The following is a 22,874-nucleotide window of genomic DNA, read 5'->3' as shown; positions in this document are numbered from 1 at the left end:
TTTGTGGCAGAGACTCTGTTTTACACCTCTTTGAGCTCCTGACTTTGCCTTGGACAGTCTTTAGAAACGTCCACAGGTGAATCTGCAAGATTTCTGCTCTGTGGGTTGTGCATTCACGAAACTCATGACCAAGACAAAGTAGGCCAACCCCAGGGCATGACCCCATGGAACAGAAGGAAGTGCTGTCCCACTCTCAGCAACTCTGTGGCCCCGGGCACTCACTCACCTGACCTCTATAATGGGACAAGCAGCCCCAGTGGCATAAGGTCCTTTCAGGCGCTGACCCCTCAGGTCTCCCTCACCCCTCAGGTTTCCGATTCTCCCTTCCTCTCCCCTCTCGTGCCAGGTCGAGGCACAGAAGTGGTCATCGTCCAGGCAGGGCTGTCATGGTGGATAGCCCAAGGGCGTAGGGTTGGTTTGCTGCAGAGGTTTCAGGGCGTCAGAGAGGGTCTGGATTTGGTTTCTGCCCCGGGGAAGGGAAATCTCAGGCCTGATGCCTTTTACAAGGGCATCAGGGAATGTGAAGGAGCTGGGATAGGGGATCAGGAATGGTATTCCATAGGATGGGCTGCACCTGCCAACTTAGAAGCAGACCCTGGTGACAACTGGGGTGGATGGAACGGATGAAGGAACACACGTAGGTCTTGTTCTCCCAGCTGCTGTGTAACCGCGGCTGGAGACTAGGCCGCACCCAGGCTCAAGGAACCTGCCATGGCCAGGCCACGGCCCTGTCACTCACAGGCCCTCCCACCTCTGTCCTGACAGAACGAGGCACCACACCTCTTCCCACCCACCTGGGGTGGGGGAGCCTTAAGCGACAGGCCTAGAAAACAGGATTGCCAGGAAGAATGTAAAACAGGCCCAGCCCAGGCTGCCCCAGGGAAGTCCTTGACCTCATGTGTGACCTTCCTTCCCCAGGGGCCTCTGCACAAGGAATGCTGGGCATTTGGTAGACTTTGTAGAGAGGCGGCAAGGATCATGGGGCCTGACTTTAGCATTTTATAATGACGTGACCCAGACAACTTAATTTCTCAGCCTCAGTCTCCTCCTGTAAAATGGAATCATAACCTGCCATTGGAGTGCTTCCATCAGATAACGCCTTATGCTCTGCTCAACTGCCAGCGGCTGCCGAGGAACGGAGCTTTCCTTCCTCGGCAGAGCAACCAGGCCCAGACTGTGCCACCACTGTCACCCCACAGGAACCACCAAGCCCCAGGACTCTGAAACCTTGGGTGAGAAGAGTCGGCTTGGCACGAGCTGTGCCCCACCACTCCCAGCTTCCCGCAACTGATTGCTCAAAAACCTGAGCGAGAAGAAAGTAAACAAACACCCGGGGGCTTCAGGTGGAAACAGGGCACACAGAAGAACATTAGGACCCAAAGAGCTAGACATGTCATCCATTCCAGCAACCCCACAGCGGCTCCAGATTCAAAACAGCCCGCAAACAAGGTCACGTTCCGCTCCAGCTCTGGTTTCTCCTCCGTCAGGCCTTGCCCTGGTCCCCAGGATGTCACTTCTCTCCACGCTGCTTGTCAGACAGCTGCCCGATCCTGAGGGCTGAGATCTTGAGAATAATGGTGCTTTTCCAGCCTCCCCTCACACACTCACACACATGCACATGCACATCCCACCTGACTCCCAGCACAGCCGACCAGAGAGAATTCCCACACCCCTAAGCAGGAGGAGCCCTCCCCCACCTCAAAGGAAAAGGACTGCAAAGCAAGGTCCAAGCATCCAGATTCATTTTACATTCTCTTCCAGGGGGGACTTGGGGGAGCTGGGGAGGCAGAAGGGCAGCACACATCAGGGTCCCTGGAAAACATCTGGGACGGGCCAGTCCTCTGAGGCCACGGCCTTGCTGGGCACTACAGCAGCAGGACAAGGCACACCCCAGGCCCAGTGCTTGGCAGCCTTTGGGAAGGGGGCCCTTTGGGCAAGACCTCCTGCCAGGCCTTGAATGCTAAGGAGGTGCTGTGTCCACCCTCCACCTTACTCCCAGTCCAGCTGGAATCCGGAAGGCAAAAGAGGCAGCAGGCAGGCTGGAGTGAAAGGAGTGGACTCTCCTCCAGGCAGAGGCGGCCTTTGGTCTCTATGAGGTTAGGAAGCTGGTCCTTGTTAGAGGAACCCCATGGGGGTGAAGCTGGGAGCCGTCCCTATTGGAGGAAATGCCAGAGGAGGGTGGGGGTGGGGGACTCAGGGTTCTGGTCTCAATAAGGCCTGGAAACAGTCTCCACTTCAAAGCAGACCTCTGTATTTGGAGAGTCGGGTAGCGGAGGAAATAAAAGGCTGTTCAAGGAATGCCTGTAAGTTGTGGGTGGGAACCAGTCCAGGAGGCTTCGAGGGGGCTCCAAGGGAAAGGCTGGTGGGGTTGTCTGCAGATGCCAGCAGTTCAGGGCCTGGAGAGGAGCATGTGGGAGAGCGGGTTCTCTCTCCCTCTCGTAAGTGCTACTGCTGAGCTCTGAGTTGTCACGGAGACCATCACACTGGAGCTACATAATTTCCAGGGAAGGTCCCAAATTTCTGGGTCCTCCGGGACACACCTGAAAGAGGAAAGACAGAAAGAGCATTCCTCACACTTTTTAAAATAGAATGTGGGGGTAAGAGCCCTGTCCCCTACTGGCAGTGCCCAGATCTGCAGCCTGAGTCCCTGACAGAGGAAGGCGGGGCAATGGGGGAGACGACACAATTTGCTTTCCTCACTCATGCCCCCTAGTGGCAGAAGCTTAGATGGGCAAAGCTACCCTTCCTAAATTCAATAAGGAGCAAGAACCCCCAGCACTCAACTGTGTGAAAGCGCACACAGCACTGAATAACCCCACCCTTCCTTGGGAGGGCAAGGAAGCAGGAGGATGAATCATAGATCTTAAATCAGGAGAAACCTCACTGGTCTCACCTTCATGGTAGAGATGGGACAGGTAAGGCCTAAGAGAGAGCCGAGTGAATTCCCCAAAGCACTCAGCTCCTTAGGGGGAGAGGGAGGACTAAAATCCAGGCCTCTGGTCTGCTGCAGCCCCAACAAACTGTGTCCTGGGTGGAGGAGGGAGAATGCTAGAAGATATAGCCTTCTCTTCCCCTCCAGCAGGCTGGCATCCCGACTTCCTTATGAGCACCCCACACTCTTCCTGCCCCCAGACCTTGCTGATGTTCCCCCCCGTGCCTATCTTTTTCTCTCTGCCTCCCCAAATCCTTGCCCTGACCCTCAAGGCCCAGCTCCTCCACTTCCTCCAGGACACAGGACCCCTCCCCCAAGGATTGCTCCGGAGACAGGTGTGCGGTGGGAAGAAGCAGGGGCCTGGGGTTCAGGAACCCTGCCGCCCTGAGTCCACATTGACTTCACCAATGACCCTGGGCTGGTCCAGTTTCCTCCCAGGCCTCACCCCTCCTCAGGGCATGAAGTCAGACAACAGAAGTGCTGGCTTGGGGAAGCATCCCATGCCAGGCCTTCCCAGGAGCCAGGCCGGAAGTAGGTGGGGGGTGCTCAGGCCATGAATCTTTGCTGAACCAGCACTGGCAGTAAGCAGCAGCCCACCCAAATCCCCCCAGGAACCCTGAGATACCCCTTCTGGCCTGCCCCCCACCCCAGCTCACATACCCACAAACCAGCCATCGTCACACTGCTGCATGACATCCACCCGATCCCCCTCCCACAGCTCCAGCTCGTCCTCGTTCTGGGGCCTGTACTGGTACATCGCCCGGTACCTGCAGGAGACATCGTCATGGCAACCACCAGAGCCCTTGCCCCTTCCCCAGCCCAGGCCCAGAGAGTCTAAACCCAATGTTGCCACGTCCTCTGAATTTTCTAGGGTGCCTCCATACTTCTGTTAGCCCCTGGCCCTGCTCCAGGAATGGGGACTCTATCAGGCTTCTATGCATTCTTCCCAGGGCCTGCTCCCTGCCCTCCAAGCCCTAACCATCCAAACCTCACCTCCTCTGAGCTCCCCTTGTTTTCAAGTCTGTTCCACCAGTTTCCACACTTCATGCCTACATGCAGCACTGATCTCAGGGCTGGAAACCCAGTGAGGAGACTGAGGCCCAGCGGCCCAGTGTGGGAGGTTTGCTTTAAGGCCACAGGGCTGGCGGGGATGGGTCAGGAACACCACAGATAAGTGCCCCTCCATTACCCATAAGCACTGCAAGGACAAGGGCTACCTAGCAGGAGCTTACTAAATCCATCCCGGAGGGGAAGGGGCCGGCTATGGGGGTCAGTGTGCTCAGCACAGCCTGCTCGGCAGCCCTCCACCCCTAAGCACCCCTAGACGGTACTCACGGGGTCCAGTGTATCTGAGTAGTGTTGGGGGAGGAGGTCCCCAGGTCCAGGGGACGGCTGGAGCCTCCAGGATGGGACAGAGCTGACCCAGGGGTGCTGAGACTCTGGGGATGCACGAGGGGAGAGTGAAATGGGCCTCCCCACTTCCCCTGCAGCAGCACTGCCCACACAGCCTCATCTCATCCGCTCAGTCCCCACCACACAGGCAGATCTGCCCAACTATTTCACGTCACAGGTGCTGGGAAGGTGGGGCCCAGGCGGGGCAGGTGGCTGATTTCTGAATGCCAGCAGGACAAAGCTGAGAACGGAAGTCCCAAAGACTGGCTGTGCCTGCGCATACTGGTTTGCTGGGTGAATGGATGAACACAGGAGTGAGGGCACCTGACTGTGGGCTATGGCAGGACAAAAACGAATGACTACCCTACCCGTCAGCAACTATAAACTTTTAGTTCAAACCCAACTACCCTCTGCAGTGGAAACTACTATCCCCATTCTACAGATGAGGAACATTCCACAGGTGAGAAAACCCAAACCCAGAGACGGTAAGTCATCTGCCCAAGATCACACAGCAGGTGAACGGCAGATCCCCGACTCCTGGCACCACCCTGTTCCAGGGGCTGACACAGGCTGATCACAGGATCAGGAGACCTGGGCTGGCTTTGGGTCCCACCTAGAGCTGGCTGGCTGCCCCATGCCTCCCTGGGCTGCAGCTCAAGGGCCACAACCAACTCGAGGAGTCTGAGGGCCACAAGGCCAGGGTGAAGCTGCAATGCAAGGTCCTGCCCAGTCAGCACACCAGTCTGTCCTGGGGCAGTCTGGGAAGGATTCCGAAATGCGGACCTGGCACAGGAATGGGGGATATGGTGTGGGAGCACGGGTCAGCTCTCCACTTCCAGGCAGGTCACCTTACCTGGGTCTGTGGTCTGGCCTCCTGGGCAGAGAAGGAGAAGCCAGTGCGGCGAGGGGAGGTTCGGCCCCCTGAATCGGTGGGATCAGCTGGGCTGCGCGGTGCTAACGGGGAGCTGGGGTGACGGGCAAGACGGGCGGTGGTCAGGCGGGGAGACGCAGGGAGCTGGGGGCCGTCGTCGCAGACCCGGACCCGGGGCTCGCGGCACACCTGCACGTAGCTGACAGGGAAGATGCCCTGGCGCCCTGTGCCCGAGATGCGCCCTTCGTACCAGTTCTCATTCACCTTGCGGATCAGGCAGATGCGCTCCCCCTGGGGGGAGGAAGGAGTTAGTGTCTGCAGGGCCCTCCTGGGCACCACGCCCCCGAGGGTGCCCCAGAGGCTGTCTCGTTTTAAACCAACGCCTTGCAGAGGGATCAGGCTCAGAGAGGTCAGCAGGTGGTGTGGAGGTCACATAACTAGGAAGTGGTGGAGTCAGGAGCGGACCCATGCTGCCTGAGGGAGCGAGCAGAAGTCTGAGCTCTTCCCACAACGCAGGCACTGAGTGTGGATCAAGTCCTGCTGCTTCAGGAAGCCTACCCACGTACATCCCGCTCCGAGGTCACAGCACTCTCTCTCCCCAGAGTTCCAGACACAGGGGAACCTGGCGCCTAATAACACACAAATGACACAGGTCCAAACCGGGCTCTGCCAATTCCAAGCTGTGTGGCCTTGGGCAACTTACTTTGCCTCTCTGAGCCCTGGTTTCCTCACATGTGAAGTGCGGATAACAACACTGTTGCTGAGAGGAGGAAAGGAGATCAATGGCAGACTGGTAAGAAGCAGCGAACAGGCGTCAGCCACTAGTGCCGTAACCATCCGGCAGGGCCTCTGCCACCACACCGGTGATCTTGTCACCACTGCGTCAGAAAACAGACTCCCCAGGGCAGCGGTGTGTCCTCAGGGCCACGGGCTGACTGACGTTGGGGCGGGGGTGGCCCTGGGGAGAATGGTCTCCCTCTCCTGCCCCCACCTCTCTCCCGGTGCCCAGCTCTTCTAAGGGACATTCACTAGGGGTAATCATGGCCTCAGCCCTGAAAACCAACCAAAGGGAGACCAGTTCCCTGCTTTCTAGGACAATGTTTTTCAAGCTTTCTTGGCACAATCTATAGTAAAAAATATGTTTTAATAACAATCCAGCACACATGCACATGCGTGTACACACACATACATATATACATAACTGCCTAAAAGTTTGATAGAATACCCTTTCTACATTCAAGGCATTTTAATATTTCTATTCTATACTTTTAAAAATGCTGATTGTGATCCTCACAGCCTACCAATCTACAACTTAAAAAAGCACAACTACTCTAGAAGTTTCTAACAACCTTTTTTTTAATTAATTTATTTATTTACTTTTTTGCTGAGGAAGAATGGTCCTGAGCTAACATCCATGCCAATCCTTCTCTACTTTTTGCATATGGGACACCGCCACAGCATGGCTTGATGAGTGGTGCATAGGTCCATGCCTGGGATCCAAACCCACGAACCCTGGGCCGCCGAAGTGGAGTGCATGAACTTAACCGGTAAGCCACCGGGCCACCCCGAATAACAAGCTTTTTAAAATGGGCTAAATTGAGGGAAACATATCCAAAGAGATTGGGAAAAAGCTGAGATACTGGGATGGGTACACCTGACTGTTTAAAAAATGTTTCTACTGCACATATTTACCTGTCTCTTCACTCCCCACCCCCCACCTCCTGCCTGGCCTGGCCGCACCTTGCGGAAGGACAGCTCCACCTCCAGATCCCCCTTGAAGTTGTACTGGGCCACAGCTTCTCCATACTCCAGCACCTGGTAGGTGGGGGGCTTGATGGGCTTGGGGATCTCATCTGCAGGCAGCACCTGCAGGAAGAAAGAGCATGAGAAGACTCACCTGGGCATCAACTGGGCCCAGAGTCGGGGCTCTTGAGAGGAGGATGCAACCAAGAGAAGGTGGTATGGGCAAGACCTGCCCCCAGGCCAGTGAGAAGACACAAGCCTGGGGGTGGCCCAGGGTGAGCACAGCCAAGGGGGTGGTTGGTCCCAGGTGGCTCCTGGAGGAAGAATTTCCACTAGAGGTATGTGGAGTGGGCACTACTGGAGTGGGCAATGGCAGTGCAAAGATGGAAGTCAGTCCAGTGAGAATTTAAACTGGAGCACAGAAGGAAATGAGAGTTCCAAGGAGCAGGGAACAATGATGACCTATTTTAAAAGTGAAGATCTAACACTTTACCACTGCCAAGAGCCAACTGTCCCTCTCCCACCTCCCTCACCAGGTGTCCAGAATCTCCATGCCCTCTTTGCTTCACCCTGCTCATAAAAATCAAGAAGCTGATAAACTGTTTCATCCTAAGATGTAAATGACTGATGACATGGAATACTGTATATACTTTGTGGAATTTCAGAATCTGAGATCATGCTGAGGGTAGGGGGGCCTACCAAGGCCCATCAAATCAAGAGCCCGAATTAAGGAACAATCCAACCCATGAGTCAAAGAGGAAATCACAACAGAAATGAGAAAATAGTTCAAGTTGAATGAAAAAAAAAAAATATCAAAATCTGTGGGATATGGTTAAAGCAGTGCTTAGAGGGAAATTTATAGCATTAAATGCTTATTTTAGGGAAAAAAAATTCAAGTCAGTAATCTAAACTACCACACTAAAAAACTAGAGAAAGAAGAGCAAATTGAACCTAAAGCAAGCAGAGGGAAGGAAATAATAAAGACGTAGAAATCAATGACTGAAAACAAAAATAAAGAAAAATCAATGAAATCAAAAATTAATTCTTTGAAAAGGTCAATAAAATTAACAAACCTCTAGACAGAACAAGAGAAGACACAAATTACCAATATCAGGAATGAAAGAGATAGCATCACTACAGATCTCACTGACATTAAAAGGATAAGAAAGAAATCTTATGAACTACTTTACGCCAATAAATTAGATACCTTGAAATTCCTTAAAAGACACAAATACCAAAGACAACCTGTACTAGTCTCACATCTCAAAACCAGAACGTGTCTCTGGATTCAGATTCTGGATCTTCTACTTAATACCTTGTCTCTGAACCTTAGCAAGCACATCTGTGAGATGAGGATAATCCATCACTTTCCCAGGTTACTGGGAGGAACGAGGGAGGGGTCCACATGAAGAAGAAGATGCCTGCTTATGTCATTTGTAAACTGTGCACGACTGGCACTCTTGCCAGCTGCAATTAGGATTCTTTCCAAAGACAGCTTGAGAGAGCTGGACTCTGAGTGGTGAGAGTCTGGGACACTGACAGGACTGGTGGTCTGCTGCAGGGGCTGGGTGGCCTGGGCCTCTCATGGGCTGGGCTCCACCTTTAGCCCTCATTTAAGAAATATTTCCTGAGTCGCGGCACTGGGCCAGACCCTGTGGAGGCCAGGGGCAGGAATGAGAGTGAGACTTGGCCCCTGCCCCTGGGGCTCACAGTGTTACTTCTCAGGAAACCTGAGAAGTGAGGGAGCTCCAGAGGGGAGGGGCTGTGGATGGATAAAGGGGTTTGCACACTAAGTCTGTGCCAACCCAGCTGGGCTCCTTCTTGCTCCCACCCCTCCCTGCTGACCTCCACGTAATTAGCAGGGAAGATGCCCAGCCTGCCATGGTGTTCCCCCTCCAGCCAGTTCTTGTCCACCTCCTTGTGGATGTAGACAATGTCGCCCTTCTTCAGAGTCAGCTCCCTGCAGGCCAGAGCAAAGACAACCACAAGCTGAGGTCTTCCCGATCCTCCTTCCTTTCAGACCTGTCCAGTGCCCCCAGAGTCCCCTCCACCCTCTGTGGATGCCCACTGCAGCCCTGTCCTCCCCCTCTCCCCCAGAGTGCAGAGACTGCCCCAGCGGGAGGGGAGAGGAGGGCACTTACTTGGGGGACTGTGCCTGGAAGTCAAACTTGAGCCTGGCGGCCTTCCTCTGGGCAGGGGGAGAAGACAGAGGGGCAGGTCCTCAGTCAAGCAACTGGCAGGTCCGGCCCAGCAGTCACTGGAATCCACCCCAGGCCCTCCTTGCCCCCTGACCCTAAAGCCCACAGCCCCCTTACCTTTTTCTCTTCCTTCCTGGCTGGGCTGCCCCCTCGTTCAGAGGCACTAGGATCTGTGGAGAAGCACTACCTCAGCTTGGGAAGGCCATGTCTGGCGGGTAGGGGTGGGGTGGGGTTGTGCCCCCCTCCCCCCCAAGGAAAGGCACCAGTGGAAGCAGGGGGATCTATGACCTTTCTGCCACCCCCGGGGGCACCAGCATATCTGGTGCGCGGTGGTGGGCGTCCGGGTGCGAAAAAGAGCAGGATCTGGTCCTTACCTCGGGTGGAGGAAGGGCAGACAAAGTCCCTATGACCTAGGAAGGGGCTTCCTCCATCCGCCATTCTGTGAGGGCTCAGGGGCCGAGAAGGACCCAGGTAAAGTGCATTCGGCGCGCTGGAGCTCCAGGCGGAGGCCGTGCTGCCCGAGGACACGGGCGAGTGAGCTACCTGTCTGGGGCCTCGCGCCCTCCCTGGTTCAGCCCTGACCGCCCACATGCCGCCCCCCCTCCCCGCCCCCCCCTCCCCTCTCAACAGCACGTCCTCCTTCCCGGCAGCGGCGGCGGGAAAGGGTGCGGCCCGGGCCGGGGACACGGCAGTGCGCATGGGAAGCGCGAGGGCCCCTCGCCCGCTCCGCCGCTGGCCGCCGCCCAGTCCCCGGGCTGGAGCAGGCTGCCCTGGCGGGCCGGGGGACGGTCTCCGGCGGCTGCGGTCCCCGCCGGCCCCGTCCCCCTCTCGGGGCTCGCACCCTCCCCGCGCACGCCCTGCGCTCGGCCGCGCCGCCGCCCCCGCCACGTCACCCGGCGCCTCTCCGCCCCTGTGCCCCCACTCACCCGGCGCGGGGCCGCGGCTCCCGCGACCGTCGAGGCGACTGGGAGCTCTGCGCGGGGAGACGGGCGCGGTCAGGGCCGGGACGCGGGTCCCAGGGCAGCCGAGGCCGCCGCCTCCGGAAAAGTTTGCAGCTGGGACGGGAAGGAGGTGGAAGGCGGGAGGGCGCGGGGTCCTAGAGTCCCGGCGCGGAGGCGGGCCGGAGCCAGAGGAGCGAGGAGCGGGGGCAGCGGGGTGGCGGCCGAGGGAGGGCAGGCCCGGGAAACCAGGGCCTGGGAGGGCTGGGGTCCCCGCGGGCTGAGGTCCAGGGGGCGCGGCGGGCCGGGGAGCCCCGGCGGCCGACGTCAGTGACGTGGACTCGGCCGGGAAGGGTTCGGAGGGCTCACTAGGAAAAGTCAACGCCCTGCATTTTATGGAGGAGCGAGCGGACAGCGACGGAGTCTGCCAAGGTCGCGCCGAGCGCGGCTGGAGGCGGACCTCTTGTCTGCCGGCCCCTCCTACCCAGCCCGGCTGCCGCGGGCCCGGCTCCAGCGCCCGTACCTTAGGGGATGGCTGCCGGGTTTCAATTGCCCGCAGGTCCTTGTCCAGCTCCGCGCTCAGCTTGGCCAGCTCTCTCTCCAGCAGGACCTGGGGGCGGGTGAGGAGGAGAGACTTGGGCAGTGGAAGGAGGGGCAGGCGCGGGGATTGGGGGGCACCGGTCAAAGGTCAGATGGGAGAAGCTCAGTGGGCAGCAGGACAAAGCACACGGTGCTCGGATAAAGGGCAGGCTCAGGGCACAGGGCCAAGACAGGCTCCCTGAGGGGAGGTGTGTCTCAGGGTGTCAGGAGGGCACCCCAGTCACAGCCTCTCACTGGCCCCTCCCTCCTGACCCAGCTCACCCATCTGGTACTCCCACGGCGGTACCTTAGCACTTCCTGATGGTGCCCTGGTACCATTTTTGGTCACGTTACTTCTCTGTTCAAGAGCCTTCAGGGCTCCCTGTTTCTCTCCCATGGAGTCTTCTATGGCCTTCTACAGTCAGGCCTCACTGTAGCCAATCTGCTTTCCCGCCCTCTGCCCATCCCAGCCAGCTGAGTGTTACACACACACAAGCCCCTCCAGCCCTTGTCTCTGCGTCTCCCCTACCCTGAGCACCTCTCTGCCTCGCCAAGCCCTCCCAACGCTTTAGAGCCCAGCTCCACCTCCAAGAATACTTCCTGACAATTCCAGTCCATGCTAACCACTCCCTCCTCAGCTCCTGCTGTGGTCAACACACATCTATTCAACACATGTTTGAGTGCGTGCTGTATGCCAGGCACTGTCCCCGTAAACTGTATGGACTGGAGAGGGTCAGAGCGTTGGGTCGGTGGCCTTTGCCCCTGGTCACTGGGGCTAACACCATCCAGAATCTCCCTCATTTGTCCCCCAATATTGCTGTCTCCCCTCCCTCCCACCTACCCTGCAGCACTCACCTCGATGGGCTGGGAGGGCTTCTCAACAGGGTCATCCACAAGTGGTTTCTTGGGCTAAGGATGGGAAGGGTGAGTCAGAGTGGGTGAACCACTTTCCCAAATGCACTAGCTGAGGGGTGCGTCCACTCCCAGAAGACCAGGCCAGCACTCACCTTCTGCCCAGTCTCTAGTTCTTGCAGAAACTGGTTCCAATAATCTTCCGTCCAGACATTGTCCACTTTCTCTCGGCATCGGGTCACCTGCATGGAGGTGGGTGGGCATCAGCTGGAATGGAGCAGTACCGGGACAATGGCCAGGCTCAAAGAGCAGGCTTTCAGGCCACTGCCCCACTCCTATGCCTCCCGGAACCCTCCTAAGGATTCTGGGTTCTCCTGGCTGCAGCATGACGCTGGGGGCGGTATGGGGAGGATGCTGGGCTGGCTACCTGATTTGGGGTCTGGAGCTGGGAGGAGGATGCTCCAGGATTACAGTTGAAGGTGCTTCTAGGAAACTCTTCAGAGAGGTCCCAGCTTCTTCTAAAGAAAGGGAAGGACATCTCTTCAGTTTCCTTTTAGGGAAACTGAGGCATACGTGAGACCACAGCCCTGGTAGAGGGAGCTGCGCCCGTCTCCCCACCTGCTCTGGGCTGTGGAAGCAGTATTAAATAGTGGAAAGTTATGAGCCCCGAGTTCAGATCCCAGCGCCAATACTTAGCTGTGTGACCTTTGGGCGTTACTGAACTCTCAGAGCCTCAGAGTCAATACCTGTAATAGGAGAAGGAGTCCCACCTTCGTAAGGGTGTGGTGAAGCTGAGGTGAGGGAACACATGTGCCACCTGGGAGAAGGCCTGACCGGTGCATCTGCTCCATGGGTAGCTAGTCCCCTTCCTGCTGGCCTTGGTGAAATATCCTGCATTTGTGTTCAGTCTGGCCCCACAACCGTGGCTATGGATGTTCGTGCAGCTTCAATGCAGCTGATCTTTCCGGCTGCCACGGCTCAAGTGGTCTTGCCCAAGGTGTGGTTCTATATCCTAGTCCAAGGAAAACTCAGGGCAAGGGACAGGAGTCCTGGGCAAGTTATTTCTGCTCCCTGGGCCTCGGTTCCCTGAGGGCACTGGATCAGCGGCGCCACCAGTGAGAGCCATTCCAGCCACAGAGGCGCTGCTCTGTCCCATCTGCCTTGGTCCCCCCAGGGTGCCCTTCTCAGCTAGCTTGAATGTTCCAGCCTCTGTTGAGTTTGAAGGTTTCCACCAAATGGAACTGCTGTACCAAGTTGATCAAATGATGGAATGTCTGACTGGAGGGTCAGGATTTGTTGGCTGTAAGTAAGACTCTATAGTCTATTTTAGACATAATATTAGTAATAACAGTGATCACAAGAATGGAATACGTCGTTCCTAATTGAAGGAAGCTCCAGTCATAATTAAGCCTGTATATTAATACTGTTTGTGGAGACTTGCTACGTGCCTTAATCCTCACAACCACCCTGTGATCCCCACTTAACAGATGGGGGAGACAGAGGCTTACATTGGTGAGACAGAGGCTTAGATTGGTTTAAGTTGCCCAAGGTCACGTGGCTAGTGGCAGTACACCAGTTTGAATCCAGAGCTCTGGGTCCAAATCTTGAGCTGTTAGCCTCTATCTTATTGAACCTCATCATGGCTACGCTAATGAGGTTAATCCTCCCTGTGAAGGAATAAGAAACTCATTGTTTTCACTCTGAGAGCGAAGCTCCTAACTCCCAAGGGTGGAGGCCCTCCAGGGCCCTGGCAGCCCCGCTGAGCCTGTGGGGTTTGCACAGAGGAAGAGAACTGCAGCCTTCAGCTATCTGGAGGGGGCATTTGGGAGGAAACTTGGGATCCTCTACACCGTGTGTTTTCTCTCAGGCTTCAGAGTGGATGGTCACGGGTCCAGGCCTAAATGCGGGCCACCCTCTCTCCACCCCACATGACCTGTGGATCTTTGGGGTGATGAGTTCCTGCTGCCGACCACAAAGGCATCACAAACATTCCTGACCAGGAGTGGGTGCAAAGCCCACCCCTGCCCGCCATTCCCCATTGGCCCTGTCTAGGAAGGGAGTATCTGGAGCCGTGGGGACCCTGAGAAGGGGCAGGGCCCCGGGGGGAGTGTGACCCCAGCCTGGCTGCTCCGAGGCTGCGCCGGCTGTGGCCACCAGGGGTGCCAGTCCCCGCAAGGCAGCCAGCACCCCTCTGCAGTCCTGGTGTAGGGGGCCCTTCTCCACCATGGCTCACCCGCTCAGAGACGAGGCCTGGCCTGGCCTGGAGACAGGTCTTTGCTGGAGTCCTGGATGCCTTGAGTCTGTAGAGGTGACACATGAGGAAGCCACTGAAGGTGGGAGAAGACAGGGTGGGGGGAGGTGAGAGCTAGGGTTGAAGGCGTCTGGGTGACCATTGAAAGTTCTGGCACCCACGCCCACCCACATTCCTGGGTGGCTCGTGGAAACAGGGGTGGTGCTCCCAACCACTAAATGTGGGCTTTGTGCCAAGAGCTTTACCCCCTTTATTAAATCTTCAAAATAACTCTGGGGTAGGTGGTGCCCCCATTTTACAGATGAGGAAAGAGAGGCCCAAAGAAATCATGGCCAGGGCTAGGCATTTGCTGGACAGTGAGGCTGAAGCTCTTAATTACCACCGACCAACCAGGGATTCAGAGCTCACTGGAAATGGGCTCTAAAAACTTCTCAGGTTGAACTAAGCCAACTGGGGAGCCCCAAAGCCAGGCAGGGGTACAGGGAGGGGCAAATGCAGGTGCTGGGCTGGGGCGAGTACCCGCACCCCCTCACCTTTGGGTGCAGGTTCCTCAAAGATCCAGTCCTGCTGCAGGTCTGCGGGAGGAGAAAGAAGCAGGCCAGGTTAGGGCAGCAAGTGAGGATGGGAGCTCTGAGAGGCTGCCTCAGCTGCTCCCAGGCTCCCTCCTGCCTGAAGCAGGGGCCAAGGGGCTGAGTCAGGGCGTGAAGAATGTCCGGAGGGAGGGAAGGAATTAGGCGGGCAGTTCTCGGGAGGGCTTGACATGCCTCTGGCAGACTTAGCGCCTGAGCGAGCCAACCCAGGCAGTGGACTTGCCCAAACCCTCCGGCTCCTCCCTCCTGTGTTCCCACACACACCCTCTCCCTGACCTTTGTGGACCTGCCCTCACCATGTCAGGTTGGGGAAAGTCTGCTTTCTCTGCTCCCTCTTTCCCTTTCTGCACCCTCTTCTAAATGCCCGTCCTTCCCCCTTTGCCCAGACTCACTCCTCATGGTGCTCGTGACTTTCCAGGGCCTCTTAGGAAAAGACACTGACCAGCCAGCGGGTCTGATCCCCTTGGCATGCGGACGTGCCGCAACAGCTCCCACCTTAAACACAGACTGAAACACCTCTCTCCAATCCCACATGTCCCTCCAGCTCCTGGATTTTTCTGGTTGGCTGTAAGTAACTCACTGTCTCCAACTCCCCCTCTCACTAAGCAGGCTTTCAGCCTGAACAACTCTCATCAAGGACCCTGGTGACCTCCACATTTCCAAATCCAATGGTCAGCAGTGCTGACCCATCAGCAGCATCTGTCACAGCGGATCACTTCCTCCTTTTGAAATTCTGGTTTCATTTGGCTTCAGGGAGACCCCTCTGGTTTTACTCCTACCTTCCTGGCAGCACCTTCTCAGGCTGCATGGCTGACTCCTGCTCAGCTCTCGAACCTTTAAACATCCAAGTGCCTCAGGCTCAGACCTTGGGGCTGCATCTCTCCATCTCCCTAGGTGACCTCGTCTAGTTTTCTGGCTTAAAAAATATCATCTATTCCAGGGATTCACAGCCTTGGCTGCACATCAGAATTACTTGGGGAGCTTTAAATCAACATTTCTTTGAGTAAGTCCCAGGTATTTCTATTGCTCCTGAACCACAGACTTGTGTATTAACTGCCTACTCAACATCTCCACCCGATGTACCGGACCTAAAATGTACTGACTGCCTCTTAGACCTGCAGGTTCCATAGTCTTCGCTGTATTTAAAAATGGTAACTCCATCCTTCAGCTTGCTGGGTTTAAAGTCATCCTTGACCCCTCTCAGTAGCCCGCTGCTACTGCCCTGGTCTGAGACACTGTCGTCTCCAGCCTGGATTAAAGCCAGGCCTCCTAACTGGCTTCCATCCCTGCCCCACCATCTCTTCCCCACCTGGCAGCCAGAGTGAGCCTTTTCAGCCATCAATCATCAGAGCATGTCACACTTCTGCTCACAATTTCCCTGTGGTTCCTCAGCTCTCGCAGAGTAAAAACCAAAGTCCTTACCATGGCCCCAAAGGCCTTGCATGATGTGACCCGGCCCCTCTCTGACTCCATCTCCTACCACGTGCCCCCTCTCACTCCAGCCCAGCCCCTCCTTGCTGCTCCAGATCGGGCCAGGCCTGCTTCTGCCTCTGGGTCTCTGCTCCCCTTGCGGCGGCACTCCTCCCAAGCCCTGCAGGGCTCACTGCTTCATTCCTCAGCTCCCTGCTCAGCTGCCGCCTCTCAGGGCCTTGCCTGACCTGCCTACAGCCGCAGTACCTCCCTGTACTGGCACCCCCAGCCTTTTTCTCCCTGGTCTCTCCACCATCTGCCACGTGAAATACGTCTCTACTGATTCCGTCTCCCTCTGTCTTAGCTTCACCAGGGGAGGGACATTCTTTTTTGTTCCCTATCTTCAGCACCTACAATAGTGCTCGGCACACAGTAAGTGCTCAATAGATGGTCAAGGGTGTGCCTGAACCAGTGAGTGCCCTTGTGGCTTCCCAGTACCCTCAGAGGATACCGTAGACAATGTTTGTCATTGTCCTCTGAGGACAGGGGGCAGATTGGAGCCCCCTTTGGCCTGTTTCAGGGACCACTCACCACAGAGTCTGGGGTGGGTGGACAAGGCCTCCCCGAGCAGGTGAGTTCTCTTTTCTGAATCCCCACCCCAGCCCCAGGGGCCGGAGCCCACTCAGGCAGAGAGAGGGCCCTGGAAGGGGGTCTCACCTGGCATTTTCCGGTGAATCTGCTGGAACATTCTCCGGTACCAGTCCCTGGGGCTGTCAACACTCTGGGATCAGAAAAGGCAAAGTCAGGCCACCCTCCCAATATCAAGTCACCAAAGTGTTCCCTCACTGAGTCCTTTCTCTGGCCACCCTTGAAGCCCCAGTGGGTGGGCTGTTATCTGTTGTATCTTTAATAACAGTAACTTCACGTGGCGTGTTCCATATGAATAAGACACATGGAAGCATCTCCATCAGTGATGACCTCTGAGCTGTGAGATAGGGGTGGTTTACGTTTTTTCTCTTTGCTTTTCTATATTTCTGATGTTTCCACAAAGAACATGTGTTTCTAGGTCATGAAAAATAAATGCAGTCATAGAGGGGGAAATGGTATTTCACATCCCCTGCCTCACCTGAGACTCACAACAGGGTCTCAGGGCGGGACGTCCCGCCTGGGTGGCAGGACGGGCATATTGCCAACTTCAGGTTCACATGAGGAGGCGGAGAACCAGAGGCAGGCGGCTGGCTCAGGACAGGCGTGGAGGCAGAAGCGGGCAGGGCCCCCCAGAGCCTGGGCCCAGATGCTTCCATGCCTGCTATGGCGTGAGGCCTCTCACTCAGCCCCCCACTCACTCATTCAGCCAGTCATTCATTGAGCAGCCAGTTCACGAGTGCCGTGCAAGGCCCATCCTTGCCAGGAGCAAGCCTCCCAACAGTGGCTCTCCGCCTCAGAGAACTTGGGGGCATTCTAGCTCCCCTTTTCCCCCCAACAAACCACTTGTGCAACTCAGACACACAAGAGTGCCTGTACCTTTATGGGGCTCATGACCCCCGAAACCCATCATGGTTGAACCCCTGCTTTAGTCTGGAATGGTCTGGGTACAGCCCTTGTGGCCCCTACTTTAGTTCACAGAAGTGAACCATCATCTGTCAGTGGCCCCCAGCCCTGGACTCACAGATCGGGGGGCGATAGGCATGCCGCTCTCATCCACGGGCCCGATTCCCTCGTATTTGACCCAGCGCTTGTCCCGACGTTTGCTGTCCTTAGTCCACGTGGCTGACCAGTTCTGGGGATGCTGGGAGGCTGGGGTCTTCTGGCTCCCAGAGGGCCGGCTCCCAGGGCCTGGCCAGGTCTGATACCAAGCAGGGTCTGTGGGGTGTGTGCAGGAGAGCGTTAGCAAAGGGCAGGGACCCCACCTGAACTTGTTCGTCCCTTAGCTCCTCAGAACATTGATCCCTGTTGGTTCAAAAGTTTCAGCATCTCCTTGTTTGTTTGAGTTGATGACGCAGACTCTAAAAACCTCCCCATCCCCAGCAGGACCACGAGCCTCTGTTTATTTTTTAGTAAAAGTGAATGAGAATGGATTTTGTCATGAGAAATCTGTGCCCACCCCCACCCCACATTGCTTTCCTAGGGCTGTCCTAAGACTTTTCAGGATGAGTGAGGGCTGGGAATCATCATTTGCAGAGAATGCTGGGGACATCCCAGCTAGGGAGGCAGCAGGATGTGGCAGAAAAGACTCTGGGCTTGGAGGGGACAGACCTGAATTCAGACCCCGGCTCTGCCACCTACTGGCTGTGTGACCTTGGGCATAGCAATCAACCTCTCAGTACCTCAGTTTCCACACATGTAAAACGAGGGTAATCATGGCAAAGATTCAGGGAGATCTCGTGTGTGTGACCAGCACAGTGCCTGATCCACAGTCAAGAGGCTCTCGATAAGGGACAGAAACTCATTCACCAGACGTGGTTACTGTGTCCTCAACTTCCCCAGAACCTCAGCCCCCAGGTCACCAGTATAGCAGCATAAGGGCTGCCAGGCCAGACAGACAAGGATTTTTTTTTTTTTTAATAAGTTTTTTATTTTTTAATTTTATTTATTTTTTTCCCCCAAAGCCCCAGTAGATAGTTGTACATCATAGTTGCACATCCTTCTAGTTGGTGTATGTGGGACGCGGCCTCAGCATGGCCAGAGAAACGGCGCATCGGTGCGCGCCTGGGATCCGAACCCGGGCCGCCAGCAGCGCAACGCGCGCACTTAATCACTACGCCACGGGGCCGGCCCGACAGACAAGGATTTGAATCTCAGCTCAGCCTCTGCAACTGCACATCTCTGAGACCCAGGCTCCTTACTGAGAAGATCCTGATAACTGTGACTTACCTTGCCAGGACACTGAGGGATTAAATGAGAAAAGGCTGCAGCATGTTCTAAGTGTTCAACAATTATTTGTTAAATGAATAAACTACTTGACACAGTGCCCGCCTCAAGGGAATGCTCAATAAAGGATGCCATCCTCCTCAGGAAAGGGGCCTTCAGGGTGGGCCTGCACCCCAGAGGTCCCAGGATCTCCCAGAGCCCATAGGCCAGGCTGGGGAGGTTCACAGGAGCCCAGGAGCTGAGAGGCTCTCCAACTTTCTGCTGTGCTGGTGAGTACAGACCTTAGGGTGCAGCATCCACCCCTCTACAGCCAACATACGCTCACATTCCTCCACCCTTCCATCCCCGGTCCAAGCTATTCCCTGGCCTGCTGGAGGCCACTCTGGGGCCCAAGGCTCTGTCCCCTGTACACTTCCCTCGCCTGGCACTGGGGGAGGGGAGGGGAAGGGATCTATCAGCCTGCTCTCTCCCACAGCGAATTTCACTCTCATAGGCCAACACGCTCACACTGGGAGGGGCAGTTAGCTGAGCTCAGAGGTCCCCCATCCCTCCCCTACCCCTCCTGCCAGACCCAGGGTGGTAGCAGATGGCAGGGCCCAGGAGGCTCTGATCCCCCAACCCCCACACGGGACTCCTGAGCAGACCCACCTGGGTGCTGGGAAGCATCTCTCAGTGGGAAGTACCCATTGCATACAGTCCTGGGCGCAGGGTCATGGAACTGGAAATTAAGGGTGTTGGAGCCACCATTCCGGATCACAGGCACCTGTGGGGAGGGGCCAGGAGCAGCAGCTCAGGCCCAGAAGGTTCTGCAGAAGGTGGGAGGGATGGCTACCAGGGCACAGCCAGAGTCCATGGTGAGGGCTCGAGGGCCAGCCTGACCCTTCTGGGGGAAACCGGCGAGGCTCTCTAGAGCTGCCTCCCAACCCTTCCCTCCCTCCATTCCTTTAATCCTCCTGCCCCTACCTGTCCTGCGAGGTCCCCGCCAACTGTGGGCTCACAGCACTCCCTCTCCCTCGCTGTCTCACTCACCCGTGTACCCCGGGAGGATGACCCTAGGTGGGCCTGGAGGTGGCTAGGGATGAAGTCGTCCAGGCTGAGCCCAGTGGGGAGGCTGCAGGGTGGGGCCTGCATGCTTGGGTCAAGGTCGGAGGACTCCCGGTGTGCCAGCTGCTCCGCTGTTTGTCCTCTGTGGGGAAGGAAGGAAGGAGGAAGGAAAAGTCCTGCTGAGCCCAGGCTGCTGTGCCCTCTGGGCCTGACCCCAATAGCGGTGGGGGAGGAGGGCACGGCTGTGGGAAGGGGTCGAGACCAGCTGGGTGGGAGCTCAAGGACCCAGGAAACAGCCGCTGCAGGCCCCTCCTGCAGGCTGCCCCATGCCGGCTCCTAGAGGCACAATGGGCTCTTGTTAGGCCCCAGGCAGGAGCTCGGGGTGGGGGTGGGAGTGGGGGAGGGGAAGGCCCAGGCAAGGAGGAGGGGAGGCTGGCCAGGAGCAGGCCTGCTGGACAAAGCCTGGGGCCCGTGGGCCTGCTGGTCAGCCCCTCTGGGGCTCTCACTGCACAGTGCAGCCTGCTCCCCCAGAGGGAAGGCAGAGGGAACTGGGGCAGCTGGCAGGGGCAGGTCTGGGCACTCAGCATTTTGTTTCAGTTCCCTCTGCCTCCCCCAGGCCCTGCGTGCGCATCTGCTTGCCAGGGGGCACAAGGGGTTACTCAGGCCGGGGAAGAAGCCCTGGACAACGGCAAGGCCATCCGCCCACTGCCCAACGGGGCCAAAGTTCTGGGGACTGGGAGAGTGTGGAGGCATTTCCAGGCAGCAGGAACCACTCCTGGACTCAAAGTTTCATCTCCCTTCTTTGGCATCCTTCGCTTGCTGGGACTGAAGCCTCACAGGGCTCAGGGTGCCAGTGAGGAGTGGGAGTGGAGAACGAAGCAGTGGGTGAGGGCTCTGTTGGACTTGCTGATGGAGGGGTGGTGCTGAGTGCCGCACACAAAGACACATACACGTGGGCACACACGGAGACACAGACACATGCACACCCCACTGCCTCCTACACCTCCAGGCTGTTTTTTGAACGAAGGATCTTCCTGGGAGCACCATGCCTGACTGGCCAGCCGGGTTCTTCTGCCCCATGCAAGGGTTGGGTCAGGGTAAGGGGGCTCCAGGCACTCTGGAGATGGAGGCAATGGGGCTGTCCAACAGGGCTTTTCTACCCAGAGGGCTGAGGTGTGGAGCCTGTCTCTCCTCACCTGTGCTATTGCACCGGGCCAGAAGCTGAGCCAACCTCTACCACCTTCTGGGGCTAGACCAATTCTGGCATTTTTGTTCACCAGTTAGCCTTGTGTGTGCCTGTGGTGTCTGGGGGTTCATGGGAGGGCTGCGAGGGCCTTATGAGGTGCTGTGTGTGTGTGTGTGTGTGGTAGAATGTAAGCACAGTGCTGTGAACGCGACTTGGGGAGGGTACCACCCAGGGTCACGTGAGCAGAGTGGGGGTGTGGGTACAGAGGGGTGTCAGCTGAGTAATAGGTGGGGGAGTGTGCAGTGGGGGGTCATATGAGCAGCACAAGAGTTATGGGGACCAGAGGAGAAGAAGGTACAAGAGGGGCTGTATTACTCCGGTACCCAGTTCCTGCTCAGGCCATGGGGGGCTGGAGGGTAGAGACAAGGCTAGGGGCAGCTCCCTGTCTCTGGTCTGAGTGAGGATTCCTTCTGACATTCAAAAGACCTATCGAGGACATAGCTTTTCCATGCTCATCCCTGGCTGTGGAAGAGTGGAGGGCTGGGGCTGGAGGAGGGGCAGCTCACCAGCTGGATCCAATTAGGCCTCCTACCAAGAGCAAAACATGCAGACCCGCCCCAGTTCTCCTGCTCTCCCTCCCCTTGTGGGGGAAATTGAGGCAGGCAAGAGCCTGAGAACAGAGGCCTGGAGAAGGTTGGTTCCTAGCAGCAACCCCTTCCTGCCCAGCTGACTGCTTGAGGCCAAATTGCCAGGTCAGCATCAGCAGCCCTAACCATCAGCTGACCAGGCCTCCTTCCCTCGCCTCGGTCCCACCCTGCTGTGCTCGTGAGAACTGCCCTCTAGTAGGATGGGGTGGGGGCAGGAGGTCCCCCCACACACCGATTTTTCAGGGGTTGCTGATCCTTGGTGGCTCAATCTGCCCCTCCCCAACACTGTGCCCCGTGGCACCCCCCAGGGATATGCAGGGTTGGGTGGGGAACAGTGGCTGAGTTTTTCTCCTGGCAGCCAGCCAGGAGACATTAAGGAGGACTTATAGGGGAGACAGAGGCACGGGCGAATTGGTCCCACGCCCGGCAGAGGACAGAGGGTACCAGGAAATCTACGGGGTCCCCCCAGAATTCAGGAAGCCCTTCACCCCGGCAGCCAGCTCCAAAGGGCTGGAAGAGCTGCAGAAGCCGTGTTGGAGTCGGTAGGCTCCTTCCCACTTCCAAGTACCGCCCCGACCCCGGGGGCTTGGCTCTCGGCGCTTTCCCGGGTATTCTCCAGCTACAAGTCCACATGGACACGGCCAGGTTTCCTCGAATTTCGCCTTTTCTGAATTGAGGGAGGGCCTCTTACCTCTTTCCACCTCAGAGTTTGGGACGAGGACCCCAGGGGGAGGGGCCCTCTGCCTTCCCTTCGGGTCGGGCGCGGCTCCCTCCCGGCCTGCGGCCCCCGCCCCCTCTCCGCCCCTCTCCCTGCCGGCACCTACCTTCCCCGGCGAGCAGGTGGCGGGGCCTAAGGATGCCCGGGAGAGCAGGGGCATCTCTGCCCGGCTCCTGCCTGGCGCGGCCGCGGCGGGCGCTCGGGGAGGGAGGGCAGGCAGAAACCCGGGCTGTGCCGTCCGCCCTCGTGACCGGGTCAGGACGGGGCCCGCAAGGCCGGCGCCCGAGGGGAGCGGGGGACCGACGGGGCCGAGGGCGCGCGCCGCAGGAGAACCAGAAGAGGCGCGGGCGGGCGGCAGTGTCTCCCTTAGTCTGGACTGTGGGCCGCTGGGGGGCGGGGGCGGGCGGCGACTCCCTCTCCCGCTGGCGGCCGGGGGCGTGCGAGTGCCCTCCGTCGGGGCCGGGCGGGCGGGGAAGCCGGGGCCCCTGCAGAGGGGGCCGGGCCGGCCGGAGGCGGCGCCAGGAGGGGCCGCCGAGGGTCCCCGGGGAGCCCGCTCGGGTTTCCCAGCTGCCTCTCCCGGCCCCCACCGCAGGGCTGGCGTCGGGGCGGGGGCGAGAGCCACTCAGAGTTTCCAGCGACATTTCCAGCGTGT

The 22,874-nt window shown here is 57.5% G+C and overlaps 1 protein-coding gene across 8 annotated transcripts; it reads right to left on the bottom strand.

Annotated features, from left to right (window-relative positions):
• Position 1: 1 nt before the first annotated feature.
• Positions 2-22,574, bottom strand: SORBS3 (sorbin and SH3 domain containing 3). Of its 8 annotated transcripts, XM_087437294.1 has the most exons (21): positions 22,329-22,550; positions 19,657-19,813; positions 19,276-19,390; positions 17,426-17,619; positions 16,474-16,537; positions 14,290-14,331; positions 13,739-13,832; positions 11,933-12,023; positions 11,661-11,747; positions 11,509-11,562; positions 10,598-10,684; positions 10,063-10,109; positions 9,511-9,650; positions 9,254-9,306; positions 9,080-9,126; positions 8,784-8,898; positions 6,936-7,061; positions 5,178-5,486; positions 4,268-4,371; positions 3,593-3,699; positions 2-2,540 (listed from the first exon to the last, which is right to left on the bottom strand). In XM_087437294.1, the coding sequence occupies exons 2-21, from the start codon at positions 19,756-19,758 to the stop codon at positions 2,479-2,481; spliced, it is 2,040 nt and encodes a 679-aa protein (XP_087293420.1). In that variant the 5' UTR covers positions 19,759-19,813; positions 22,329-22,550; the 3' UTR covers positions 2-2,478. The 8 variants fall into 8 exon arrangements, 6 of the variants coding, with proteins under 6 accessions (XP_087293420.1, XP_087293416.1, XP_087293417.1 ...); XM_087437290.1 differs by lacking the exon at positions 9,511-9,650 and having other exon boundaries at positions 10,063-10,684; positions 22,329-22,562; XM_087437291.1 differs by lacking the exon at positions 9,511-9,650 and having other exon boundaries at positions 10,063-10,684; positions 13,739-13,805; positions 22,329-22,561.
• Positions 22,575-22,874: the final 300 nt, after the last annotated feature.

The sequence above is a fragment of the Ceratotherium simum genome, chromosome 12 (assembly GCF_057802395.1).
Source record: "Ceratotherium simum simum isolate JZ-2026a chromosome 12, ASM5780239v1, whole genome shotgun sequence".
In the NCBI taxonomy this organism is placed as follows: Eukaryota; Metazoa; Chordata; class Mammalia; order Perissodactyla; family Rhinocerotidae; genus Ceratotherium; species Ceratotherium simum.
The sequence above is the reverse complement of the archived record's forward strand: the minus strand, read 5'-3'. Positions and strand labels throughout refer to the sequence as shown.

Coding starts and splice junctions, on each gene's coding strand:
- SORBS3 (XM_087437290.1), bottom strand. CDS start 19,758: ATGCAGGCCCCACCCTGCAGCCTCCCCACTGGGCTCAGCCTGGACGAC. Junction 5,487..6,935: donor TGGAGCTGTCCTTCCGCAAG/GTGCGGCCAGGC, acceptor TCCTCCCCCCAG/GGGGAGCGCATCTGCCTGAT. Junction 4,372..5,177: donor AGGCCAGACCACAGACCCAG/GTAAGGTGACCT, acceptor GTGCATCCCCAG/AGTCTCAGCACCCCTGGGTC.